The sequence below is a fragment of the Ovis canadensis genome, chromosome 21 (assembly GCF_042477335.2).
Source record: "Ovis canadensis isolate MfBH-ARS-UI-01 breed Bighorn chromosome 21, ARS-UI_OviCan_v2, whole genome shotgun sequence".
NCBI classification, from domain to species: Eukaryota; Metazoa; Chordata; class Mammalia; order Artiodactyla; family Bovidae; genus Ovis; species Ovis canadensis.
This window is the reverse complement of record NC_091265.1, coordinates 61,473,834-61,490,820: the sequence shown is the minus strand read 5'-3', so window position 1 is coordinate 61,490,820 and position 16,987 is coordinate 61,473,834. Positions and strand designations below refer to the sequence as shown.

General features: G+C 53.8%; 1 protein-coding gene and 1 long non-coding RNA gene across 3 annotated transcripts in view; one reads left to right on the top strand and one right to left on the bottom strand.

Annotated features, from left to right (window-relative positions):
* Nucleotides 1–16,987, bottom strand: part of LOC138426813 (uncharacterized) — a 30,366-nt gene that overhangs the window by 2,217 nt on the left and 11,162 nt on the right. The gene's annotated exons all lie outside the window — the stretch shown is intronic.
* POLD4 (DNA polymerase delta 4, accessory subunit) lies at nt 6,294–8,089 on the top strand. Of its 2 annotated transcripts, none has more exons than XM_069565699.1 (4): nt 6,294–6,625; nt 6,839–6,928; nt 7,145–7,256; nt 7,618–8,089. In XM_069565699.1, the coding sequence occupies exons 1-4, from the start codon at nt 6,529–6,531 to the stop codon at nt 7,640–7,642; spliced, it is 324 nt and encodes a 107-aa protein (XP_069421800.1). In that variant the 5' UTR covers nt 6,294–6,528; the 3' UTR covers nt 7,643–8,089. The 2 variants fall into 2 exon arrangements, with proteins under 2 accessions (XP_069421800.1, XP_069421801.1); XM_069565700.1 differs by having other exon boundaries at nt 6,317–6,625; nt 6,839–7,052.

The window sequence follows — 16,987 nt, the reverse complement described above, 5'->3', positions numbered from 1 at the left end:
TGCTAGAATCCAAGGCAGAATTTGATTAAGTGCAGAAAGACGCAGGCGAAATACTATCTGAAGGAAGGAGTGATGGCGTCCAGGCGGGTGAGGGCCCTGCTGGTCTGCAAGCTCCACTGGGGAGCAAGTGGCGTCTGCAATCCCCGCTGCTGTATTTCCAGCACCCAGGACACAGTGGGCACTCCTGAGGGGGATTTGACACCGTTCCTGGAGGGTGGGCAGGACCAGGGCTGGTTGTGTCCACCTCTTTTTTAACCAGGTAGCATCCTGAGGGCAGGCTCCACCGTGTGCTCATTGTTGCATCCTTGAAGCATTTCCCCACAATAATAAAGTACTCGATGATCTGATTTGAAGAGCGTAGAGACAACAGTATGTGAAAAGCCAAGGGAAGAGCATTTCAAAGAGGCAGCCCCAGGAGACTGGAGAGGAGAAGGGGGGAGAAACTGCATTGGCTTTGGTCACCAGGGAGTCATAGGCCACCTTTGCAAGAGCGGTTGAGAGACACTGAATTGTGAGATTAAAGGAGGAGGTGGTAAGAAGGAAGGTAGAAGAATAGACCTATTCCCTCCGGAGTTTACTGGCAAAGGGAATCTCTAGAGCGAGCAGCAGGATCACGGGAGGGGTTTTGCTTGGGAGGTTTGCTGTGGGTGTTTTTACCTGCAGGAGGTCAGAACACGTTGTTGCCGTGTGAGGGGTGGCAGGGGAGAAGGACTGAGAGGTTTGGGGGGTGGAATCAGGGACAGGCAGAGGAGAATCAAAGGGACTGCTGGGGCACCAGTGACATCAGCAGACACTTCTCTGCTGTGGACTCATCAGCAGGATTGTGACATTCTCTGACATTTCCTAGCGAGCCAGGGTGGCCAGAGCGGGTGGACAGAGTGAAGAGAGGCTATTTCCCAAGGTTGAGAACTGGCAAGGCAGGGATGGCAGAGAATCAAGGGGTGAGAGGCTCTAGAGGGCTAGAGAGTGCATATTGAGTGGCTATGAGCTGTTGTGTGCAGGGGTGCTGGGCGGGGAGCAGAGGGAAATGGCGGGGGGGCGGGGCCAGGCAGTGGACACAGAGGAGAACCCAGCCGGAAAGGTCATTTTCCCCCAAACAGTTCCTTACCATGACATCAGTGCTGAGTCCTTCTTTGGGGTTTGGCCCTGTGGACCATGGGGCAAGCAGCTCCTGACAAACCACAGCTCATCAGGCTTTTCTGTGAATGGGTTTGTCATGGGTTCTCCATCCATAGATGCTTCAGGAGAGATGACGAGTTTTTCACTGGTTATCTTCATTAGTTAGTGTCTTTGGTTACCTCATGTTCCACCTCTTAAGTATGATCTTATAGCCAGAGGGGGAAACAGTGACAGACTTTATTTTTGTGGGCTCCAAAATCACTGCAGATGGTGACTGCAGCCATGAAATTAAAAGACACTTGCTCCTTGGAAGAAAAGTTATGACCAACCTAAACAGCATATTAAAAAGCAGAGATATTACTTTGCCAACAAAGGTCCATCTAGTCAAAGCTATGGTTTTTCCGGTAATCAGGTATGGATGCGAGAGATGGACTGTGAAGAAAGCTGAGAGCTGAAGAATTGATGCTTTTGAACTGTGGTGTTGGAGAAGACTCTTGAGAGTCACTTGGACTGCAAGGAGATCCAACCAGTCCATCCTAAAGGAAATCAGTCCTGAATATTCATTGGAAGGACTGATGCTGAAGCTGAAACTCCAACACTTTGGCCACCTGATGCGAAGAACTAACTCACTGGAGAAGACCCTGATGCTGGGAAAGATTGAAGGCAGGAGGAGAAGGGGAAGACAGAGGATGAGATGGGTGGATGGCATCACCGACTCGATGGACGTGAGTTTGAGTAAACTCGAAGAGTTGGTGATGGACAGGGAGGCCTGGTGTGCTGCAGTCCAGGGGGTCACAAAAAGTCGGACATGACTAAGCAACTGAGCTGAACTGATAGCCAGAGGCCCAGGGAGGCAGAGGTCAATTTAAGAACCTGAAACACAGAGCCCTGCAGTCACCACAGCTGGGGGGTTGGGGGGGAAGGGCATTACCTCTGGACCTCCTTCTGTCCCCAGGAAGGCTAGGGAGGGTGGGAGGGAAGGAGAGAAGGCCCTCCTCCCTGTCGCTCCCCACCCCACCCCCCACCCCGCCAACAGCGCATGAAGAAGAAATCTCACCCCTATGTTGCGATGCCTACCAGATGGAGAACTGTGAGTTGGGTGAGGCAACGTTCGGGGTGGGGGGGGTGGGGGGGCGGGTACAGTAGACTCTCCTGGGAGGCGGCAGGACAGCAGTCATGCTTTGCCAGCTTCCTGCTTTTGCAAAGACTGACCCATATCTAGGACTTCGGTCCCCCCTTGGTGTGTGGGGAGATTCATTCAAGCACTCGCTCTCACACAAACACATTCTTCACCCACTTGCCATAGTGGAGAGGGCCAAGGGAGGCCCTTGTTCCTCTTAACCTAGAGGGCAAGGGTGATGATCCAGGCCTGGTTGAGCACTCTGACGGGTGGCTCCCTCTCAGCTCCCCCTTATTCTCTGGAGCCACAGCTGTCCCTGCCTTTGTCCCTTCAAGTCTTGAGCTCCCTGACTCAGCCTGTTTCCCCAGTTTCCCAGCAGTGGACAAAGCCCTCATCAGTGGGGTGGGGGTGAGGGTGGGGGCAGTGAGGGAGTCACTGTGAGCTTTAGAACCAGAGCTGCAGCCCTCTCCCCAGCCTTCAGTGTGTCTCAGCCTTCCTAGTTCAGAGGCCACCTCTAGGCCCCTCCCCACCTGGCCCTCATCTCCACAAGGCCAGGCCGATGGGGTGGACGTGAAGGAGGACCCTCCTCCCAGCTGGACAAAGTCTGACACCTGGTGGCCAAGGTGAGGAATGGCCAGAAGGGCCCCTTTTCAAAGTTCCCTAGGACTTCTTTAAAGCTGGGAAGGCCAAGGTGAAATGGGAGGTGATGGGAGGGAGGTTTGAATGGGGTAGTGGAGACAGGGCAGAAGAGACATCCAGTGGCAGAAACCCAGACCCAGGGGAACTTCTGCCTACTCCCAGGCTCCTGAAAGCCCACGAGGCCCGGGAAGCTGGAGCAGGAGGAAGGAGGATGTCTGAGGGGGTCAGCAGGGACCAGGAGGAGCTGCCTGAAAGAATTCTGGCCCCACAGGGTGGGAAACGGGGCTCAGGGGTGTGAGTCTGGTGCCGAGAATCTCCAGCTCAGGGTGGGTGGCAGGGCCTGAGGGCCTGAGGAAGGGGGATGTTGGGGAGGGAAGGAGAGTGGCTGCGCCCCACCGCCTGCTGGGCCCCAGGCAGCTGCTCCCCTCTCTCCACCTGCCCCCTCCTCTGAGCTCTGACGGGCCCTCCCCGCAGGCCCCACTGTTGGGGAGGAGGGAAGGGGCTCTTAGGGTGCGTGTGCAGTGCTGAAGCACCGCCCCCCCCATCCTGCCGCATTGTCTGAGCTAAGCCAGGCCTAATCCCCCTTCCCCTCGGAGCAGTCAATGGCAGGCCTCAGCCCTCAGGAAGGTGGTGGGATCCTATTCCAAGTCTTTTCTCTCCTTTTCTCTTGGGTTCCCCCAAGATTTTGGACTTGGCTGTGAGGCAAGGGCCTTGAGTGTTCCAAGGTCATTCCTGCTAGTGTCATCACCAGCCTCTGGGGATCAGGGCTGACAAGGAACCTACATCTGGGTCTCAGGAAAATCCCTGAAAGAGAGAAAGTTTAGCCCCCAAGCCAGACCTCTGGCCTGGCCTTCCAGCCTGAAGCCTGAACCACGACAGGCCCCAGGACAGCGGTTTTGGGGCTAGGCCAGGAGGTTGCCTGAGTAGGGATAGGGGTTCCAGGAAGGAAGAGCAAAAGAGGCAGACAGGGTTGGAGAGCAAAGAAGGAAAACACCTGAGGATGGACAGGCGGACGTCTAGCCTAGTTGCCAGCACAGCTTAGGAATCCAGATGCCAAGTTGGGCAAAGATCCCCAGCTGGACAGGGATGGCCCCAAAACCCCTGAGTGCCAACTCCTTCAGGCCCTGGGGCTTGAGCCGACCTCTGTGTGACTAGGAGAGGGGGCCATGCTGCCTGCGGAGAGTTTGCTCAACTCCAGGCCAGAAAACCCATCCTAGGGTGCTGGCACTTGAACTGAGAACCTGGACTAGGAGAAGCCAAAGGCCGAGGGAGACATCTTCCAGGCTGAGCAGGGCAGGCTAGCAGGGCCTGGACCAGGCAGGGCTGGGGGCAGCTGGCAGGGATTGCCCAGACAGTGCCCATAGAGCCAGCCAGGGTGCCAGAGGGGAGAGGGACTAGCTCAGGCAGCGGTGGGTAGGAGCCACGGTGGCCGCCCAGCCGCATACCCCATTTCACGCTCCCTGGGCGGTGGCAGGGCCCCACGGCTATCAGCTTTCAGGGGTGGGAGGGACCAGGAATGAGGAGGGGTCTGCCCCACCCATGGCTCCCTACTCCCTTAGGGCTTTGTGGGCTCAGAAGCTGGGTGCCACACACCTCCAGACACACCCTCTGGGGAGGGGTGGTCAGACTCACAGAGCCTGAGCACCATCCCTCCCTGGAGTACTCCCTGCCTGACTGGACCCAGCACCGAAGCCCTTCACAGCCTGGTGGAGAGGGCCTCCCTGTCTTCCTCCCTGTCACAGCAGGGCCCCTGTCTCCCTCCCTGTGGGCCCCACTTAGTCCAGGAGGCAGATGGGGGGATTAGACTTGGCCCAGCCCAAACAATAAAGCAGGGAAGGGCCCTCCAGCTCTGTGCAGTGCACCCAGGAGCTCTCACTCCTCCACTCTGCTCTCCTCCAGGAAGGGATGGGGAGAGCCAGGTGGGAGGAGGCCCCTGCAGACACGGCCTGTTCCTGCTCCTGCGCCTCCTCTTTGGTGGTCTTTCTCCAGAGCATTCTCCTCCCTTGTGCCCACACTCCTCCTGAAACAGGGAGCCCAGACCCCAGAGCAGTGGGAGAGGGGGAAGCAGAAGCCCCTGAGCAGGCCCTTGTGCCCTGGGAGGAAGAACCGGATGGGATCTGTAGAGGGCGATTAGCACTGGGCCGGGCCCTGCAATGATTCCCAGACTCCCACTGGCCAGCACTTTTGCCTGCTGCCAGGAAGTTGGTGAGGAGGAGGCGGGTACAGGGGTGAGTCAGCGATGACAGGAGCCCAAGGGACAAAGGTCATGGGTGGAGAATTGAGAGACACTGTTTATAGCAGCCCACCTCCTCCAGGAGGACTTCCAGTGCTAAGCCAGCCTCACAGTACAACTCATTTCTGACCCTGTCGTCCTCTTCTAGTTTGTTAGGAATTTTATCCTTGCACTGCCATTTGTGTGTCTGTCTGCTTGCCTATTGGCCTGTGAGCTCCTGGGGGACACAGAGGGACGATGGTTTCACCAGGGCCCCACCGTGCCTGACTTCCTACTTCCTGTTATTTTATTTTGGCTGCGCTGGTATGCTTGTGGGATCTTAATTCCCAGAACAGGGACCGAATCCGTTCACCCTGCAGTGTAAGCACTGGGTCCTAATCACTGGACTGCCCAAGGAAGTCAGTACTTCCTACTTTCAAGAACCATTTCTGTCTATTTTAGTTGAGAGAGTATGTGGGAAAGTGCTCAGGACAGAACTTGGCACACCGTGTAAGTGTCAGGTTTACTGTCGGTATTTTCTACTCATACTCTCACATTGGGACAGATTTTACTGATGACGGACTAGGGGTCCAACACACTCTGGCCTCCTGCACCGTGTGGAATCTTCCTGAACAGAGGGCAGTGCCAGGCTGTGGGACCCCGGGGCAGTGGAAGAGGCAAGCGCTCGCCTGGACTAAGAGTGGGCAATATCTCTGGGCGCAGACTGTGAGAAAGGAGCTTTCAGAACCCCTGGGCTTCTCCAGCCAGCCAGGTCTCCTGGGGCCGGTGGGGGCGGGGTGGGAGCAGAGAAGGAGTATGGATTAGCCCAAACTCTCTCCGGACCTCCAGACCTGCCCCCACAACGCTCTTTGGGCCAAGGGGCGGGAGTGGAAGTCTCCGGCTGGGCTCTGGGGAGTTACAGACCGGCTACGGGGATTAGTGAGGCTGAAAAGAACATTTGCCTAGGAAGGGAAAACGGGAAGTGAGAGGCCAAGGATAACGCTCTGTAAGTCCCCCGAGACCCACTGCAGACCAGTGTGGGGTGGCCGGAGGAGGTGGTGCCGTCTGGGGCATCTTGACAGGTCCCCCACTCAGCCTCACCCCCCTCCCCCAGAGCACAGCTGCATCAACTGCCCCACCCCTGCCTGCACCACCTGCCATTGGCTGGGACCAGGCCCCGCCCCACACAGGCAGCCTCTCATTGGCTTAGGTCTGCTGTTTGCCTGCTTGCGGGGGTGGGGGAGACGCGTCATTCCCTGGAACCCTCCGACTTCCTTGCTGTTTGTCTGGGTCGTCCGTCTGCCCATCGCTGGCCCCAGGCTCGCTCTCTGGCCCCAGCCCTCTCTCGCTCTCTCTCAGCAGCTGTCTCTCTCGTGCCCGCTGGCCTGCTTCTCCTTCCCGGCAGTGGCCTCCTCCTCTGCCTGCCTGGGTGGCCGCCATGGGCCGGAAACGGCTCATCACTGACTCCTACCCTGTAGTGAAGAGGAGGGAGGGCTCCGCTGGGCACAGCAAGGGGGAGCTGGCACCAGAGCTAGGTCTCTGAGATGTGGGAGGGCGGGAGGAGTGGACGTGAGGGACATGAAAGGACATGGGCTGTGGAAGGGGAAGTGGAGTATGTCCTCTACTTCCGATAGCAGTGGATAACAGAGGCAGAGGGGTGGTGAGAGCTGGGGAACAGTGGGGTCAGTTGTGAGGCAAGGGGCAGGGCACAGGCCTGGGCAGGCCTGAGGAACAGCATATCATTGCAGGGGAAGAGCCCCTAACCCTGAGCGTGGATGAAGCGGAGCTGGAGCTGCTGAGGCAGTTTGACCTGGCCTGGCAGTATGGGCCCTGCACAGGTGAGAGCCCCTCAGGCCCGAGAGCACATCCAGGAGCCAGTCTTGCCACCCACACGTCTCCCAAGCAACCCCAGCCCCTGCCTGACCCTCTGGACACCGTCTCCTGCGACGGGGACTCGTGCAGGTCCTGACACACCCCTCCAAACATACTCTCTAGCCTGGACTTTCCCCTGCCCCCTTGAGGCCTCCCTCACTGTCTCCTTTCCACTCCTGCAGGGATCACACGGTTGCAGCGCTGGCATCGGGCAGAGCAGATGGGCTTGAAGCCTCCCCCAGAAGTGCGTCAGGTGCTGCAGAGCCACCCCGGGGATCCCCGCTTCCAGTGCAGGTCAGAGACAAGCCAGGGAGAGCTCTGGGGGGTGGGGCAGGGACTTCAGGTACCACCAGCCTGCTGGCCCAGGATGGGGGCTGTCCTGACCTTCGGGATAAGTAGGTGCAGCCTTGGGGATTGTCACTGGGCAGGCAAGAAGGTTCTACAAGGTGCTGAGCTCAGGAGGCAGAAGCTTGCCTTCGTAATTCTTATCTCTGAGCTAACGGTGGAGAAAGAGTACACCTGGGGCCCAAGGGACTATTTCATGCTCAAAGGTTGGCCAAGGGCTTTAGGCCATGGCTGAGAGCTGGGGCTGGTGAGAGCAAGTGGAGAGACTTCACTGATTCAGGTTTCCCTCCATCCCGACCCCCCTGCACAGCCTCTGGCATTTCTATCCCCTCTGACGCTCCGCCGAAGACCTCCTGCCTGCTACTTGAGAACCGGACACAAGTGAGAGCCAGTTGCTGCCCCGCGGCTCAGCCCTGCTGTGGAGAACATTTGGCAGGAAAGAGGCTCGCAGGGAAGGAAAGAGGCTGAATCTGGAGGTCTAACCAGCCGGGTTCCAGCGCCTCCTCTGAGAACCGACACAGAGGAAGCCAGGTGACCCCTACAGGGAGAGTGATCTCTGGAGGGCCTGGCCGTGACCCTTCTGAAGCCTGCCACACCCCTGTCCTGGACCCCGTGGTCCCTGGCAGCAGCTTTGGGCAGAACCAGACTCCGGCAGAAGGCAGATGACCTCAGAGGCCAAGATGCACCCGCTCCTCAGGCTGGGAACCCGAGGGCAGAACGGCTGAGCTCACAGGGCAAGGGGTTCACTAGTGCTTATCAATAAAGAACTCTGAGCCTGGAAACCTGACCAGTCTCTTTATGTGGGCCTGCCTGGGCTGTTGATAGGTGGCTGAGAACCAGCACCATGCTTTCCTGCAAGGTGTTTGTGTCTCTTCCTCTCCTAACCCTAGACCAGGGAGGAAGGAGAGACACCTTCAAAAAAAAACAACGGTCAGTACTCACAAGCGCTGGGCAACCTCTGGCGCCCCCTGGTGGTTCACAGGAAAACGACTCTAGCCACCTTCCCCGACCAGCCAGGAAAAAACCACTGAACCCATCACCTAGCCTGCCCAGTGCTGCCCAACTCACAAAAATGGGTCCTTTGTCAGAGAAGGACCCATGGGTGCACTTATAAGGTCCAGACAGACATCACATTCCCAGAAAGCACCTCCATTTGCCACTGGGGGCCACCTGGCTCCAAAGCAGGGTTGGGGGAGAGTTTCAACCCACAGGACCTGCTCAGAGATGGCCATCATCTGAGGAGCTTCGGTAGGGAACTGACAGGTCCTAGAGATGGAGAAGAACTGGCTGTAATCGACAAACAATGCTTAGGGGACCCTGGAACATGGAGAATGGAATCAGTACTTACGATGCCTCAGCTCTCTGTCCTGCGACAGCTAGAGACAGAACTACTAATTCTCTGGAAGCAGGCCCAGAGGGCAGCAAAGTAGTCTTTTTATTGAGCGCTGACCATGCCTCAAGTACTTTGAATGTATTATCTCTAAGTTTCTGAAAACATCTTCACAGTAGGTTTTACGTAGAAGGACATTGAAGCCTAGACTGCTGTACAGAGTCGTCCAGAAGCACCAGCAGGCACGTGGTGGCGCAGAGACTAGGGGCCAGGTGCACTAGGCTCTTCCATCTCCCCCTGCCCCGCCTGGCTGCTGAGCACCTGCTGCATGCCGGACTCGGAGGTCCTCTGGGGGTATCAGTGGGAGGAGATGGACAAAAACGAACACATAAAAGTATTATGTCAGGCAGTGGTCAGTGCTGGGCAAAATGAGGGTGAGACGACAGAGTGCCAAGGGTGCTAGAGAGGCTGTGAGGGGAGACTCTCTGGCATCCACCCTCCCCAGGCAGGCGTGCTCCCAGCCCGGTCAAGAAGCAGCACAGAGACCAGGGTGGGGCAGAGGGAGCCAGGGGAGGGTGAGGGGAAATGGGGACAGAGGGGTAACCAGGTTGGTCCCAGGGCTCCTTGCAGACCAGGGTGAGGAATCTGGATTTCATTCTGAGTAAGAGAGGAAGTTGTCAATGGGTTTTAAGCCAACAAATGACAAACTGATGGCTGTTGGTAGAAAACACAATGGGGGGCTGGGGGCAGGAGGCTGCTGGAGGTGATGGTGATGCCTCACCATGAGGTGAGGGGTAGGAGATAGAGGTAGGAGGTGGCCAGACTCTTTCTGTATTTTGAAGGAAGAACTAACTGACAAGACTTGCTGATGGGTTGGCTGTGCGGTTTAAGAAAGAGGAGCCAAGGATAACTCCAAAGGGTTTGGCTTGCACAACTGGAAGAACAGAGTTCCCATTACTAAGATGGGAAAGATTGCGGGAAGGGGAGGGTGGGGCGGGGAATGAAGAGTTCAGTTTGAGGTCTGTGACACAGCCAAGCTGGGGAGTCGGCAGTGGTGGATACGTAAGTCTGGAATTCCAGGAAAAGCTCTCGAATTGAGATAGAAATTTGGGCATCCTTTAGGTGGCAATGAAAGCCATGTGTGGGCATGAGATTACCTGAGTGAGTATAGACAGAGGCAAGGGCCTGAGCAAGGAGACTGAGGAGGGGCACAACTGGAGGAAGTCAGGAGAGAGCAGGGCCTGGGAGGCCTGGGCAGAGGATGTTTCAAAGTCTCAGATGCTTCTGACAGGCTGGTAAAATAAACCTGAGACGTGCACGCTGGACTTGGCCACGTGGAGGTCACTGGCGACAGGCAGTTCCCCTGGACTGGTGGTATAGGACTGGGCCTAGAGTGGGCGCAGAGGGAGGGGCGGTGGAAGTGGAGACAAGGATCAGGCCAGGCCTTCCAGGGACCTTTTATTGTGAAAGAAGCAGAGAAGTGAGTGGCAACTAGAGAGGATATGGGGTCAAGGAACGGCGCTTACTCTGTGCTGCCCCGTTCCATCTTTCGTGTTAGAGTGACACACAGCGTAATGGCCCGGCGCAGGGAGAGACCAGGGGGTGGGGCACTGAGGGCCGGGAGACAGTGGAGGCAGGTGATGAGTGGGGTCTCTGTGAAGGTGAGGAGGGTCAGGACTAGAGCACAGGGAAGAGTGTGGCCTTAGACCAGAGCATCCAGTGGCCTGAAGGGAGCCACAGGGAGTGGGGCAGATGCAGGGGAGGGGACATTCAAGAATCAGACGTTTGCTGACAGCTTGGTGCGCTGGGAGGGAGCAGATGTTTACCAAGCACTGACCCGTGCCATCTGCTGCGCTTCACGCCACCTAGCTGGCTGCTCAGAACAATCTCGTCAGGTGAGTATCAGCCACTTTCACAGATGAGGACACCGAGGCTGAGAGGAAAAGTGCCCTGCTTCATCAGTGGACACCAGGGCCCAACTCCCACCCAGGTCTGCCTTCCCACTCTGAGGCCCCACACCCGCATTCCCACCCACACCTGCTCCAGGTTGTCTAGTGTAGCATCGGAAAGACCTGCCCATGTGGAAAGTGTGCTACCCTGGGGCGGGCAGGAAGGCATCGACAGAGTGCTCAGGGAGGACCGAGCACAGCGTGTTCCGGGGAACCTCACTGCAAGGGCCCTGAGCCCAAGCCTGCCACATCCTGCTGCCTGACCCCGGCGCATCTTACCACACGTGGCCCCTCATCCGGCCCCTGCTTCTCAGACCTTTCCACTGCAGAATGAGTGCACGCTCGCCCCTGGGACCACTCTGAATATTCTTAGTAATTGCGTGTTTTATCTTTGGCAAATTTTGTATTCTATTCCACGGTATGTCTGAAGTAGCTGCTGTAACATAAAAATGGCTGAACCTGGGGCATCTCTGGTGGTCCAGCAGTTAAGACTCCCAGCTTCCACTGCAGGGGATGTGGGTTCAATCCTGGTTGGGGAATGAAAATCCCCCATCATGCATTGCACAGCCAAAAGCAAAACAAAAACGGCTGAACTTACTTATCAAGTAAAATGAACCCCAGGAAGATGCATTCATGTGTGGCCTATGGCTGGTTTCAAATACCACGACACACCCACTACCACCAGCGGAGGCTGAGCAGCGCAGCAAAAAGCACCCAGCGAGTGTGTATTGGGAGGAAATGGGAGGTCAGTGGCCCTTGACGGGTGAGTAAGAGTCAGCAGACAGAGGAAAACATTCTAGACTGAGGGAGTGGGCTAAGCAAAGGCCGTGAGGAGGGGTGGCTGTGTGCACCCAGGGGAAACGTGTGGGACAGCAGCACGCACATCAGCACAGCCCGAAGCTAGCGTTTCAGTGCTTGCTACGGACCCAGCGCTGTCCTAAGCGACCTTTATCCTCACAGAAACCCTAGAAACGATTATAAACATTTTGTAAGGCAATCTAAAGAGGACACTCAGGCACAGAAAGGTTAAGTGCTTGCCCAGGATCACACAGCACGTGACTGTGAGGGACAGGATTTGATCCCAGAGTCCAGCTGCACAGCCTGCATTCATATCACGTGGGATGACACTAGTGAGGTGGCTGGGACTGACCGATACAGGGGCTTGAGCCTGGGGCCTTTGCAGGTGGACTCCTCGATGGTGATGACAGTGCCTAAGGGTTCTGAACAGGAAAGGACGGGATAAAAGTAATCATTCTGGAGAATCTGTCTGCCCAGGTATGAGAGACTAGATGGGGGGCAAACTGCAGGCAGGAGGGCCAAGCAGGAAGCTCTAAAATATTCAAAACATGGGTGCTGAGACCCAGATGAGCAGACAAGGCAGAGGACAAAGTAAGAGAAGTCACAAAGGAAGCTGGCAAGACTTGCCTTTGGGAAGGCAAGGATGGGGAGGAGAGGTCAAACATGACTCAGGTTTTGAGCGTGGATGGATGAGAGAATGCTGAAATGCTGAATGCTGAATGATGAAAAGAAGTGGAAACTGGGAGGGGAGGACAGGCTTGATTTCATGCATGTTTAGTTTGAGATGACAACAGGACGCCTGAATGGAAACATCTATTAGGCAATGGGAAGCCAGAGGTCAAGTGCCGAAGCAAGGACAGAGAGTGTGTGGAATCCAGGGGACTGAGGGGAACCGCATGCCTGGAACCGACCTTCGAGCCCATGAGCACGGATGAGTTCTCAGAGAGAGGAAAGGGAGACAGGACCAAAGATCACACTTGGGAAAAGTCTCTCTAGAAAGTAGAAGAAGACTAGCAAAGAGGAGGGGACAGTGTCAGAGTGGCAGGAGAGGTCATGTCGTGTCCGGGAGGTTCCCGAGAACTCCACACGCGGTAGCACCTGTGTGATGATGCCGGGGTATCAGGGAAGATCTCATTAGGAGGAGATGGAGCAGGATGGCTCACCGTAATTTGGCCCCCACATTCCCTGCTTCCTTCTGTCCCAGATTTGCAGTTCTCACTGGCAGCTCAGCTGTCATAGTAACCACCATGCCACACCCATCAATGAGGGGCACACTGATTCATTCTGTATTGACTCAGGTGTGGCAGCATTTATCCACCTTCAAACTCAGACAAACTCGCTGGTAGCGTGAGGGCTTAGGGAGCTAATTTACCGAGAAACTTGAGTAAACAGGGAAAGGAAGATGTTTCTGAATTAGTCCAGGAGTAGATGGAAGCCACACCAGTGCCAGCTTGAGTGGGGCTGACACCACCTCGAGGACTTAGGGGATCTGGAACACGACTGCCAGTTTCCTCAGCAGGTAGGCCGGCCTCCAGTCCATCCACCTGAGCCCTAAGTTAGCAAACAGCTTTGTGCTGGCCTCGTGCTGGTCGTGGCAGATCAGAACCCTAGTCCCTAAGCTCCAAGAGCTTACTGCAGTGGGAGACAGAGAAGAGCTGTGCCAAAGAACTGTAGCCACTGCCGCAAGATGGGTGTAAACTGAACTCTGGGAACTTAGACTTCCAAAAAACGGCCCTTTAGCTCAGCATTCAAGGATGAGTAGGGGCTTCCACATGGTGGACAAGTCCCGGGTAATTCTTGAGCCCTACTTCGGTCCTTTCTCTTCTGAAGGGACAGGCATTTCCTAGAGACCTCCTATGAGGAGGAAGCCTCTCACCCCAGCAGGAGGTTCCCTTGGCTCCTCCTCCTGTGAGCCCCACCTTGACTGCATGCTCTTCTCTCCAGGCACTTTCCCTGAGAAGAATTAAGGGTTCCACTTCCTCCCATGAAAGTATTAGTCACTCAGTCATGTCCTACTCTTCGTGACCCCATGGACTATAGCCCGCCAAGCTCCTCTGTCCATGGGATTCTCCAGGCAAGAATACTGGAGTGGGTTGCCATTTCCTTCTTTAGGGGATCTTCTTGACCAAGGGATAGAACCCAGGTCTCCTGCATTACAGGTGGATTCTTTCCCATCTGAGCCACCAGGGAAGCTCATATTTTATTGTGACATTTCAGCATTTCCACTGCTGGAGAGTATTTTATCCTTGCCACCAGAGTAATCAGCACAGGCACGGCTGCATAGTAACCAGTCAATCTTAAGGGAGAGCAACCCTGAATATTCACTGGAAGGACTGATCCTGAAGCTGAAGCTCCAGTATTTTGGTCAGAGGATGAGATGGCTGGATGGCATCAGTGATGCAATGAACGTGAACTGCATCAACAACAAAGCACTCAGAGGATGCTTCAGACCTGCCTTCAGAACTGGGACCTAAATGATTCTCACAGGCTGGATAGGACCAGCAGATCAAATAGAAGGTGTGAGTGAAGTGGGAGGGTTCTTTCAGCTGAGTGCTTTGTTGTTGATGTTGTTCAGGCGCCCACTCGTGTCTGACTCTTTGCAACCCCCTGGACTGCAGCACACCAGGCCTCCCTGTCCCTCACCATCTCCCAGAGTTTGCCCAAGTTCACGTTCATTGCATCACTGATGCCATCCAGCCATCTCATCCTCTGACCAAAATACTGGAGCTTCAGCTTCAGGATCAGTCCTTCCAGTGAATATTCAGGGTTGCTCTCCCTTAAGATTGACTGGTTACTATGCAGCCGTGCCTGTGCTGATTACTCTGGTGGCAAGGATAAAATACTCTCCAGCAGTGGAAATGCTGAAATGTCACAATAAAATATGAGCTTCCCTGGTGGCTCAGATGGTAAAGAATCCACCTGTAATGCAGGAGACCTGGGTTCTATCCCTTGGTCAAGAGGATCCCCTGGAGAAGGAAATGGCAACCCACTCTAGTATTCTTGCCTGGAGAGTCCCATGGGCAGAGGAGCCTGGCAGGCTACAGTCCATGGGGTCACAAGAGTCGGACACGACTTAGTGACTAAATCACCACCACCACCTCTCCATGGAGTCGAGACAACATCCAGCCAACGTCTCTACATGCTCTCAAGAGCACAGCTGCCCAGGATCCTTTTCACCCCCACAGTGCTGGTGTGTAAACTGGGACAACCCCAAAGACACCAATTTGGCCTTGTTTATCACAATTACCGGTATACAGATCCCTTTCAGTTCATATGTAGAAATGTATCTTACAGATACTCTTGTATGTATAAAATAACATTATAGCACTGTTTGTAATAGCAAAGACTATGCTGCTGCTGCTGCTGGGTCACTTCAGTCGTGTCCGACTCTGTGTGACCCCAGAGACGGCAGCCCACCAGGCTCCCCCATCCCTGGGATTCTCCAGGCAAGAACACTGGAGTAGGTTGCCATTTCCTTCTCCAATGCATGAAAGTGAAAAGTGAAAGTGAAGTCGCTCAGTGGTATCCGACTCGTAGCGACCCCATGAACTGTAGCCTGCCAGGCTCCTCCATCCATGGGATTTTCTAGGCAAGAGTACTGGAGTGGGATGCCATTCATTGCCTTCTCCATTTTATTGCAAAGACTATAAACAGCCTAAACACCTATCAATAAGGCAACCAGAAAGTAAGTAGTAGTATATGATGGATATCGTACTGTGAAAAGTTTGAGGAAACTCCTTATGTATTGGTACAGAATAGGATAATCTCTGAAATAAACAGTTAAATGAGAAAAAAGGATTTACAGAACAGTGCACACAGTATGCTACAGTTTGGGTTAAAATGTGTGTATTTGCTTCTTTCATGCATATAATATCTCTGAAAGGATACCCATGAACTTGATACCATCAGTTGTCTTTGAAAGGAAGGTAACTTGGTGACTTGGAAATAGGAATGAAGGGAAATTTTTCATTAAATGAGACTTTTGAACCTTGAATTTATAACTATATTATTACCTATTTGATCCATCAGTAAGAAAAAAGTCTCACCACATCCATGTTGATGTATTTATTTAACAAGTACTTCAGGGAACGAAGATCCCACATGCTACTGAGCATGGACAAATAATAATAATAATAATAATAGCAACAATCCCACTAGGATACAGGGTTTTGTATCACGTACTGCAATGGTTTTGTGCATATTCTGCACTCGTGGTGCCACACTCTTTTAAGTATATTCCACTGGGGGAATATAGGGAGAAAAGGGGCTTCTACCGGTCCACATGGTGAGGTCTTGGCAGTGGGAAGGTCCCAGGACTCACTCCTTCTGGCTGGCCCATCTCCTTGTTCACTAGACCTCTGCCAAGCACTTGGCACTGCCCTATGCTGGACAAGAGGCAACCTGTCATGGGAACAGGTTCCACAAGAGTGCACACATGATGAGTTGTGTGGAGTATGTGGCTTGGGTTCCAAGCCTGAAAGAGTTTCCCGTCTACTCTTAAATACATCAAAAGGTGTGCCGCTTCGTTCCAAATGAGACTAGCCAAAGGGCTTCCCTACTGGCTCAGTGGTAAATCGGCCTGCCTGGCCAATACAGGAGACACGGGTTCCATCTCTGGTTTGGGAGGATCCGACACGCCTTGGAGCTGCTAAGCCCGTGCATCACAGTACTGAGCTCACGTGCCATACTGCTGAAGCCCACACACCCTAGAGCCCGTGCCCCATGACCTGAGAGGCCACCACAGTGAGAAGCCCGAGCACCACAACAAGAGTCGCCCCCACCTGACCCGAGCAGAGCAAAGCCTGCACAGCGATGAAGACATGGCCCAGCCAAAAATATACAAATAAACAAAAAAGAAAAAGACTGGTAAAAGCTGGAACATTTGGCCAGTGTACTCTGTTGACAAGGCTTGGGGGAAACACACAGGAGCAGAAAACATCACAGCCTCCATGGAGGGGAATCTGGGAGCACTGACAAGATGACACGGCATTTACCTTTGACCCAGCAACCCCACTTCTAGGAATTGACCCTCAAGAGTCACTTCGACAAACATGAAACAACATACGCAAAAGTGTATTTGCTGGCATTATTCGTGAAAGCAGAATATTGGAAACCCCCTAAATTCTGGTCCAGGGATTAAACAAACCCTCCTGATGGAATACTGTGTATCCATTTTGAAAAATGAGGAAGATTTCCATTAGCTGATATGGAGTGATTACCAGGACAAACTGTCAAATATATAGTATACTACCTTTGGGTAAGAAAGAATGGGAAATGAGATATATATCTGAAAAAAGAAACACTCGAACAGTAAACTAGAAACAAACAAAATGGTTAGTGTTTGGGGTAGGTAAGAAGAGAGTGGATGAGACAGGATGGGAATGAGATTTCTCTAAATATACTTTCTTATATGATTTCAGCTCTTGAACCACATAAACATTTTGCATATTTAAAAATGTATCAAAAGAGATTGTCAAAAATCCTAAAGTTGAATATAAATGGTAGCAAATGAATCCAACTATATGTTAAATTAATAATATAACCTCACAGAAAAAGAATATAAGAATTGTAAATTTTGAACACAATTCATGGACTTTGTAAGA

Excerpts from the sequence above, each read along its gene's own strand:
- POLD4 (XM_069565700.1), top strand. The coding sequence starts at position 6,529 with ATGGGCCGGAAACGGCTCATCACTGACTCCTACCCTGTAGTGAAGAGG. Across the intron at positions 7,053-7,144 it reads TGCGACGGGGACTCGTGCAG|GGATCACACGGTTGCAGCGC; the intron begins GTCCTGACACAC and ends CCACTCCTGCAG. Across the intron at positions 7,257-7,617 it reads GATCCCCGCTTCCAGTGCAG|CCTCTGGCATTTCTATCCCC; the intron begins GTCAGAGACAAG and ends CCCCCTGCACAG.